Source organism: Platalea leucorodia (assembly GCF_965183815.1).
Source record: "Platalea leucorodia genome assembly, chromosome: 4".
NCBI classification, from domain to species: Eukaryota; Metazoa; Chordata; class Aves; order Pelecaniformes; family Threskiornithidae; genus Platalea; species Platalea leucorodia.
This window is the reverse complement of record NC_138826.1, coordinates 58,556,887-58,566,823: the sequence shown is the minus strand read 5'-3', so window position 1 is coordinate 58,566,823 and position 9,937 is coordinate 58,556,887. Positions and strand designations below refer to the sequence as shown.

Sequence of the window (9,937 nt, the reverse complement as noted above, 5' to 3'; positions counted from 1 at the left end):
GGGTATTTTGGGTGTCTGCCCTGGCAGTGCTGGGCGTGCTCATGCTCAGCCCCTCAGGCTATGTTGACTTTTAGCTGTGTTAACTTCAAAACAACAGGTTTATGCTTTCAGGTTGAGCGTGTTCTGCATGCGGGGTCTGCACCTGGTAAAAAGTGCCGGAGCAGAGTGACCTGCCCCAGGTTGCCGGCCATTTGAGACGCTGCCTGTTGAAACGTGGTGTTACCCTGGGGCTGGTTTTGCCTCTAACAGGCAAAGAAACGACAGGGAAGTTCGTTAACGGCTAGATAAACACTAAACGCTTAGCACTCATATCTTTAAAATGAGTTCTTGCAAAATTTTGGGCAGGGCTCTGAAATCAGGTAGGATGCCAGCTCCTTCTGGCAGGACCCAGGAGCCTCCAGGATGGGCTTAAACCCACTCTGCATAAAAATGAGAGGTTCGGGATTTCCCAGAATAGGCTGCTATACCCACTGAGCCTTGTAAAACTGTTTTTTTTTTCCATTTATGCAGAAGTTGTTTTTCAGTTGTGAACGGTAAAAAATCTAACGTAGGCCAGCATGCAAACAGGAAAGGCCATGAAGTAGCAGTAACACAGCGTCAAGGGACAGGCCACCCGAAGCTGTTTGGCTTCTGAAAAGTGGGTAAGTATAGAAACCGACAGAGCGGCTGCTCCAGGAAACGCGAACGTGCCACGGTGTGCCATTAGTGATCTTGCAGATTAAGCAGATTTGAGTCACGCAGAGCAAACACGATGGCTCTTGAAAAGACAAAGCGTTGTTTATTTCTTAGCTCCTCTTCCAAGTTGGGGGAACCCTTCATTAAAAAGGACCGTGTTGTCCCTGTGTCCGGCAGCTCGTGAGTATGAGCCATGGGCTGTCGGGGGGGTAGTGGAGGGGATATATGTAATATGGGTGCCCAGTGCTGTGGGGATGAAGCAGTACTGGGAATTTTTTTAACAATGATCCCTCCTGTGGACAGATCTGTGCTTCCTCCTGAGACAAACAGCTTTGTGGCTTCTTGTGATGTGTTCAGGAGCAGACAGGTGAGACTCTGGTCTTGGGGTGTGTGCAAACTCCTCAAATACCACTTCTTTTGCAGAAAAGCAGAGACCATGAGGTATACAAAAAGCTGCAACCTCCATCAATGCAATATGTGTAACTGGCATGACAAGCTCACTCAACAAGTTTATGTGAGGAGCCCACAATCAGTTTTGAAATACTCCAAAGGGGGAGATGAAGGTAAAATCCCTGCCTTCCCTTGCTTATTATAGCCCTTCTGCCCATATTTGCCTTGTCCGCAGCCAGCCAGCGGGCAGGAGGGAGGGGCAAAGCCTGTTTAAAACTTTTGCAAGGGGCTGCAGCCTCTCCTTGCCCGCGGTGGCTGGGAGGGGACCACGCATGGCTGCCTGCCTGGCACCGCTCACCCGCGTGAGGATGCCCACCCTGGGACTGGGGACCTGGCAGGTACCTGCTGGAGCTGGGGACCTCTCCTCGTCCCCATGACTCTGGTCACACAGGTGACACCAGGAAATTGCCGAGAATCGCGGTAGACTTACAGCAATCTCCTCTTCAGGTCAGGAAAATGCAGCAAATCCTCTGTGCAGCATTTCTTGCCTTTTCAAATATTTCAGGTATTGTAGGTCTTTACACCTGTCCTTTCGGAAATTTTTGAAGTGAGCAGGTAGTGCTCACTTAGTGCAGGTAGTGAGCAGGTAGAAGGAGATTCTTCATAGCTGCAGAAAAAAATTACATACTACAAAAGTAAACACTTCTGCCTAGCTTGTTTTTCTTTGCTTTTTTGCTTTTGGCACTGGGTATTAATATATTGTGTCACATAGGTGTCATCGTTGATGAGTGCATGTAGCTATAGGAACTTAAGTGGGAATTTTATATATGTGGGAAATACATTATGGATTTTATATTATGTGAGAAATATATATATATTTTTATTTTTTATTATATGGGAATATATTATGTCATGTAGGCGTCATCGTTGATGAGTGCATGCAGATATAGGAACTTAAGTGGCAATCTGTGGATTTGGAAATGGGAATTTATGTTAACTCTTTAGAGACTGAAAACAACTCATTTGTATGGCAGCAGATGAATACATAGCACTTTGCAGGAAAATAGTTTGGGTACGTCTTTACCTGCAAATGTTATATAATGGACTTCTGGTAAGACAGAAGATTTAAGGCTATACTGACTTATAAATGTAAAAGGAGTCTGGAAATGAGCTGAAAATTTTAAGAAAGCGAGCTTCTTAAGAAAGAAAAAAAAAAAAAGTGGATTGTCCCCTGGATTTGAGACTGGAAATGAAATATGTTGTAAGCTGCCAAGTCCATGAAACACTGTCCCGTCAGCATAAAATGATCTTAAGTTATTCTTGCTATATTTTTTGGTCATCTGCTGCTAATTGTCACCTAACTTATGCACAAATGGGGCTGAGTTTGTTTAACCCTTTCAGTCTTGATTGATCTGATGCAAAAGACACTGAGAAGCCTAAAGTAACTAAGCAAGCTTCAAAAAACCCAGTGTGCCTTGTGGGGGGCCTCTTAGGGCCCTGATGCTGTGAGGGATGAGCTCTCTGAAGGAACCTGTTAGGACACCAACAGGAACCAGTTAGGACTAAACAGAAGGAAAATTTTGGACACGTGATCCCTGGCACCACAAAAATCTCTTGTGTTGTTAATGGGATGAAAACATGGCCCAAACCCACTGCGATTACTTAGTCAAAGCTATTCGATCTCAAGGTTCCCACAGCGACTTCAGCTGCGACTCCCTGTGTCTCGGTGCGGCAATGGGGCCTCTCCTTTACCCAGTTACTCCGACTTGAAGTCCTGTTCAGTGAGCGCCATGTAAAATGTAATGAATTATGAAGTAATGAGTTATGAATGAAGTAATTAATTCATTATCAATTCATTATGAAGTAATGAATTATGAAGTAATGAATTATTTTTGTCTGAAAAACATCTCGCGCTACAGAGTTTTGTGTTATCACAGGGTGTACTCTCACCTTTGCTCTCCACCAACTCCTCCACTCAAAAGCCCTGCAGATCACTCCCTGTTGTGTTTTTTTCTTTTTTTCCACCAGGGAACGCTCACTCCTACGCAGCAGCTTTGCCTGGGCAGCACCCAGAGATAAGGTACTCTACAAATGGCCGGCGTTTGGCCGGCATCGCCATTAGCCTGCTTTCCCACGCCGCCCTAGGAGCTGCAGCGTTCGCACATAGGAAGGGGTGGGATGGGGAAAAGGGCTGCAAAAAGGAAAACGTGTAAAACTTTAAACTGGCTATTGGGTTATGATGTGTGGTCTTGTGGAAAAAACCGCCGCAGTTTCTATGTTTGTTTTTTTTTTAATTTAAGTGAACCAACCAAGCACCCTTCTATTGGAAATACTTGGAGAAGTGAAATCATTAAAAAAAAAAAGAAAGATGATGGGTGGGGATATAATGAAGTTAAATGCAGGAGGTGGTCGCGGTTTTGAATCGTGTTTCTGTGTGAAGTGCCATTTCCCAGCATCTGTCTGCAGTCATCAAACAACTCTTCAGTGTCTCCAAGCCAAGAATCTGAAGTGATTTACTTTGCTATTAAATACTAAGTTGTGTATTTCACCCAGGAGGTGGCACTGTCTGTAGCGTTTTGCCGTCCTCTCGCCTCCCTTCTCCCGTGTCAGCAAGAGCCGGCTTCTCTGTGCGCAGGGCCAGCCAGCTCTCCCGAGGTGATTCATTTCCTCGTGTCGCCAGTATCTCATACTATAATTGCTTTTAATTTCTGGGCAAATTAGAACTTATTTCGAGATAGCCTGGTGTCCGAATGGGAACGTTCAATCCTTAGAAAAGGGCAGATCAGCTCAGACAACTCATCGGTGACTCCCGTGGCCGGTTCCACAGGGCTCATTTTATTCCAGAAAATGAAACAAAAGCAAGATCCAAACTGGAACACCTCAGTATTTGGGAGTGTGAGGTCTCCAGATTTGGAGGACAGCAAACTTCTTTTTCTGCTATTTACTGAATTACTGACTTTTCTTCTTGTTTCAGTCTCTCCAAGGAACGTGGAGAGATGCAGTGAAGTTTGCCATCGATGTTGGGTACTGGCGCTTTGATCGTGCCTACCTGCACCAGAACGAGAGTGAAACTGGGGGTGCACTACGAGAAAAAATTGGGGACGAGGTCGTGAGGCAAGAAGACCTCTTTATTGTCAGTAAGGTATGTCCTTGGATAACTTGTCTCACATGAGGCCAGCTCTCGGGAGGAGACACAAGGTGCCAACCTGCAAAGTGCCGGGGGATGAAGCTGGTCTGGGAATTAACTCCTTTCTGTCAGGGCAAGGCGTTTTGTGGATGGAGGGAAGGAAGAGGTCAAGTCTTGAAAAAAAAATGGCTTGATTTGAGAGGGATTTTTTTGTAGTCCATATCCATTGTCAGCCGTGGAGACAGGAACTGAGGCCGTGCTCTCAGTTGCCTCTGAGATAAGAAGCAGGGCTATTGTATTCGTGGTCGCTCCCGCTGCGCCGTCGGCCTCAGCCTGTTGACTCCCATATGTTATGTTTTGTTTTGTTTTTTCCCCCCAACAACAATGGTAGGAAAAATAAAGTAACTTCTATCTGGTGGAAGCTGGTGGGTCAATTTTTCACCAGTTTTGCTTTTTTCCTTCATTTTGTTTAATAATTGTTGTATGAATTGTTGGAATTTTAGAGTATCTCATTCTCAGTTTACTTAACTGGCAGTACGGCAAATAAAATCAGGTGCACAAAAGTGGCACTTCCTCAAGATGAGAAGATGTGCCATATCGGGAGCTGCCTCTGTGCCTGCGCCGTGTGTTTCCCTGCCAGGGATGCTCCGCGGCCGTGGGGCTAGGAGAGCGGCTCCCGGGCTGAGCGTTACCCCTGCAGCTGTGGCCCACCTTCCACGACAGACCCCTGGTGAAGGAGGCATGCCAGAAAACACTTGCTGCCATCCAACTGGATTATTTGGATCTCTACCTGATGCACTGGCTCATGGGATTCAAGGTATTGAGACTTCAGCTCCTGGGAGCCATCTGTCAGAGCTCTGCCAATTTTTCCTTTGGGTCTGGACCTGTCTTTAGTCCTCTCTAATGAGGAGTGTTGTTAAACCTCATTAGGACATAATGGCAAACCTCTGCACGGAAGGAAGGGTAAGGCCATGACTGCTTAAGGTAGGTCTTGTACACACACAAAAAACCCAACCCAAACCAAAACAAAAAACCAAACCACCTTATTTTACCCTGCACAGCATTTCCATGTCATGGATCAAATTACCATCCAGAGCAAGTTCCTCTTAAAGTCTGGGATTTGGCTGTCATTTGCTTATCCAGGATCAAACAGTTGTGAATTACTTAGTTCCTACTTTTCTGTTCTCTCTCTACTCCCAGGTTAAATAAATCCTTGTTTCCCCATCGTGTCACATCCCTGGCCTTCCCCCAACCTGACTGAGGCACATAAAAGTGTCTGCCCTTCCTCTGCCTGCAGGACAGATTCTCAAGAAGCAGATTTTCTTGAAGATTACTCTGTTCGTACAGATTACTGGTTGTGGCCACCCTTCTCCCCAACACAAACATAAGCCAGGATATCCAGCGTGTCTCCAGCTCCATTCGCTTGTAGAATTTCTAAGTGATTTCTTTAACTACTTACAATTCAGCTTCCCTTAAACTCACCTTTCTTTTGTGATGATAGGCAGGAGAGGAGCTATTTCCTGCAGATGGAAATGGCACAATCATTCCCAGCGACACAGATTTTCTGGGTACATGGGCTGTACGGTCATTGACAGGCTGAAAAGTTTTTGCTAGTTTGAAATAACAGCCTGAAAACTTAAAGGTTTCTGCTTTGGGAATCGTTCCGAGAGAATTTCCGATGTGAAGTATTCCAGATTGCTGATTTCTTTGTGCCCTTGGGCTCCTTCTTGTGTTGCTTTGCCAAAAATCAAGGTATTATTTTTATGCCTACTGATTACTGAAGTGGCTCGGTGGGCATGGCAAGAGGAAATCTTTGACCGTGTGCGTACCCTGCAGTGGCTTGAGCTGACATGCACTGTTGCTTCACTCCCCACACCACCCTCCGGACATTTATCGGTGGCTTTAGCTGTAGCCATACCCATCCCTAGTTGCACCTGAGTTGCCCAGACCACAGCAAAGCCAACACGCCTGTGCCAATGTACCCACAGCATCCAAAATTCCCCCTTTCTATTAGAAAGTACTGGAACTTGCCCAAGGCCCATCGCTAAAGCTGTGTGCGCAACGCAAACAGGCACGAGCGCAGGCTGCGTGGGAGACAAGACTTGGGCGCACGTTCAAATTTCTGCTTGGCTGATGGCTTGGGCTTCCTTTCCCCTCCACCCCCACCGCTGCTCAGCACGGCCAGGTCGAACGAGGACGAGAGACTCACCGGAGTCAGAACAATTCGCTGATGCTTTTCCCCTTCTGTCAGATGAAGAATAAGGCACATTTCTGTTGCTCATTTGAAAGGAAAAAAGTGGACATTTCAGGCTGCTGCTTATGATAGCAACTTCAAATAAAAATGATTCCTGCTTTGGAAGAGGTGTATCTTCCGCTCTAGAGGCTGGTAGTAGATTATTTTCTCCTGTTTCTTTCCTGCTGGAGGTGCCAATCTAATTAGGGCTGCCTCGCTGTTTTATTGTTTGCTAGCGTGAAAGAAAATAGATGGAGGTGGGGGAGCACAGCACTTCTTATACTGTACTGCCACTGCTAAATGGTGTGTCTCCATTGGGAAACTGAGCGGCACTGATGATCGGGTATCCTGCCCTGGCTCTCCCAGAGCAGCTCCTCGTCGAGCCGCTCTGTTCCAAAAGACAAGCTGTTTATTATGGGATAATTATGTTGTTGGCTGAGGGATTATCGTAAAAAAACCCCTTTATTTTGGAGCAGGAGGTCAGCTTGGGGATAATATTTCAGAATAGTTGTATTCTGCTGAAATAATCATAGTGTAATAATTGCTAATCTTGAATAATGCTGTTATTTATTTGTACGATGATACATGACGTGAGAGCCTGTGTCTTTGACCAGGATCCCATGGTTCAATGTGCTGTACTAACGCCGCATCAGAAGAGGATCCCAGCCATCACGATTTTTACCACTGAAGTCTTTGCACAGGCATTTTTTCCATATGAAAAAAAAATTCTTAATTCAATAGCAAGTCTATTTCTGTAGTGTTTCTAGGCTATGGAAGAGCTGGTGGGTGTGGGAATAGCGTAGGCCATTGGAGCTTCCAACTTCAACTGCAAAAAGATAGATAGGTTCTTGAGCAAACCAGACTTAAGAAAGACACAAACCTGCAAATAATCAGGTAAATTGTTCTCCAACTCATCAGTACTGACATCACGCCTGTCTGGGGTGTTGCATTTGGTGGAACATCTCTGGCAGTGAAACAGCTTTTATGTCAAGGCTGTGCTTTTTGATACCTGTGTGAGAATACACCTGTATTTATTTGGCTAAACCATGAAGTAATGAAAGATGCAGGACATTCTGTGTCCTTCTGTTGGCAGGAAGCTGCAGCCACCCCTGTCTTCCTCAGGAAAAGCTGATTAAGTTTGGCCAATCCCAAGGGATCTCTGTCACTGCATGTTGTCCCCTTGGAGTACCCAACTGACCATGGTAAGAATGCTTTGTGAGACTTCTTTCTTAGATGCAGATTGGAGCCATTACCATAAGCCAGTCTTATGATGTGGATAAACTCCCACAGAGTAAAACTGATGTAATTAGAAAAATATTTACTGATTTGTTAAAAATGACACACACAGAGAAACATCTCTCATACTTACTGCGATATTCAGTCCACTAATTCATACCCGTGCTGTTACTGGAGCTTCATATGTAGGAGAAAAAGGATCAAGTGGTTGGTGAAAGTAGTGAAAATAATTCTTAACTGAGCTTGGGTGAGCTTATTAAACATGTAAGAGAACTTCTGAACTAAAAATACCCAAAAAACAAAGCAGCACATGCTTACAAAAATAGCAGCTTTGCAGTCCTACTGAGACAAATGGATTAGGTTTTTAAATGGATGACTTGAAGAAATTTTGTTTTTACTCCAGTCTTCGTGGCTTTCTCTGACCTGGGACAGGGCATTTACCAGAGCAGCTGTGCTTGTGAAGGATGTGACAGCTGCCCATTCTCAAGACGAAATTTTCACGATCTGGACCAAAGAAAGTCCTAGCCTGATCCCGGGCTGGACTGAAATATGTTACAGCGACCCGTTATACTAGAAACTACAGGCCTCTTCTCATGTGTCAACCTGTGATAAAAGTCAAAGAATGAAGGCAGGGACTGGAGCAATGAGAAGATGGTGAATTAAAGTGTGCAAGATGATGCTTTCTTATCATGTAAATAATACTCTTACACTACAGTGCCTGACGGAGAAGACGGTGAGCCATTCAGCTGCTGAAGTCTGCTTTTTATTTTCACAGGTCCAAGCCTGAGGATATTTCCCTTTTTGATGGTCCCGAAATTACGGAAATCGCATTCAAGTACAACAAAACCCTGGCTCAGGTTAATACTGGCCATAGTATTTTCCCTGGTGACACGTATTTCTCCTATTTGTGCTAAAGTAACTATTTACAGAGGTATTATGGAAAGCTGAGTTCCAGCTGTGTCTCTACGCATTGTAATGCTTTAAAAAATATTATTTCCAACACTAGTTGTAATGACGGACAGAAGATTACCAATGGCTTTGGGCTTTCATTGGCACACTAGCCACTTCTACGCACAGCATCCCTGGCCAATCCTGAACTCTTGTTCAATGCACTCCCATGCCGTCATCTCAGCTTCAGAGACAGATAATGATTAAATGAGCTCATGGAATAATGAGGAAGGGTTTACTATCATGCTTTTCCTACGCGAGCCATCTCCAATTATCAGTAGAGCTGTTCCATGTAACCACGTCGGCACGTATGGTTTTTGGCTTTCAGGAGACAGGCAGAACTTCTCAGCTGTAATTCACTATCTGTTCCTGCAGGTGCTTATCCGGCTCCAGATTCAAAGAAATGTGAGTGTAATTCCCAAATCTGTCACTCCACACTGTATCGAGGACAATTTTAAGGTAAGAGCATATCTTACAAAATTCTTAATGGTGTTAAAAGCTTACACGGAAAAATCCACTCTGCCGGTGGAACGAAGTACCCCCTTCGTACTTAGAACTGGGAAAAAAACTTTGTCTGTCAGATAACATGTAGGTTATTTCTTTAGGAATGCAAAAAGTTACTTTAAAAGTAAGAAGGCGGGTGTCCTTCATTAGAACACATCAAGTAAGAGATGTTAAATTTACCACTTTGTGAGACAAATATGATGAAATTAGACCCCACCAGCACTGTAACTGTATGACATTTTTTCATTTATGCCAATGTTATTAAGGCAGCGTCTAGATACAGACTCACCAAGATCTGCAATTTATTCTGTTTTCCCAGGTTACCTGCTTATCTAATCGCATACTACGGACCTAGGAGTTCACAAGAGAGCGGTTTAATATTGCAGGGAAGTTTGGCGATTTCAGCTAAGCAAAAGAAACATTATCTTTTGAGAACAAGGTCACTGGTACACGTGAAGGTTACAGAGCATTAACTTCCACTGTCCTGTGTAAACTAAGCAGACTCATGTTAGTGTTTTTACTGTAGTTCACAGTTTTAGTTCTGCAGAGCTTTTGTCAGGGGAAAAAAGCTTTTTCTTCTTAGCCTTAAGACTACATCCTTAAAGCATTTTAATCATACTCTCTTTTTCTAGATGTAAAAATCACAAGGATGATCCTTTTTCAGAAGCCTGGCATCGTCCTCAGATCCTCCAGGGATCAGGACCATATATCATTGTTTCAAGCGATTTGTACCACTCCACATGTATTAAGTCATGACATAAGTGGAATATGTATTACAAGATGGGTGAAGGTAGCTCACAGGCATTCTGAAGGGTAATCCTCGA

The 9,937-nt window shown here is 44.4% G+C and overlaps 1 protein-coding gene across 1 annotated transcript; it reads left to right on the top strand.

Annotated features, from left to right (window-relative positions):
- Nucleotides 1-1,397: 1,397 nt before the first annotated feature.
- On the top strand, nt 1,398-9,751 carry LOC309589714 (aldo-keto reductase family 1 member B1-like; the record flags this gene model as incomplete). Its single annotated transcript, XM_082310191.1, has 6 exons — nt 1,398-1,463; nt 4,040-4,207; nt 4,893-5,009; nt 5,694-5,771; nt 8,985-9,068; nt 9,746-9,751. The coding sequence occupies 6 exons, from the start codon at nt 1,398-1,400 to the stop codon at nt 9,749-9,751; spliced, it is 519 nt and encodes a 172-aa protein (XP_082166317.1).
- Between the last annotated feature and the right edge of the window lie 186 nt (nt 9,752-9,937).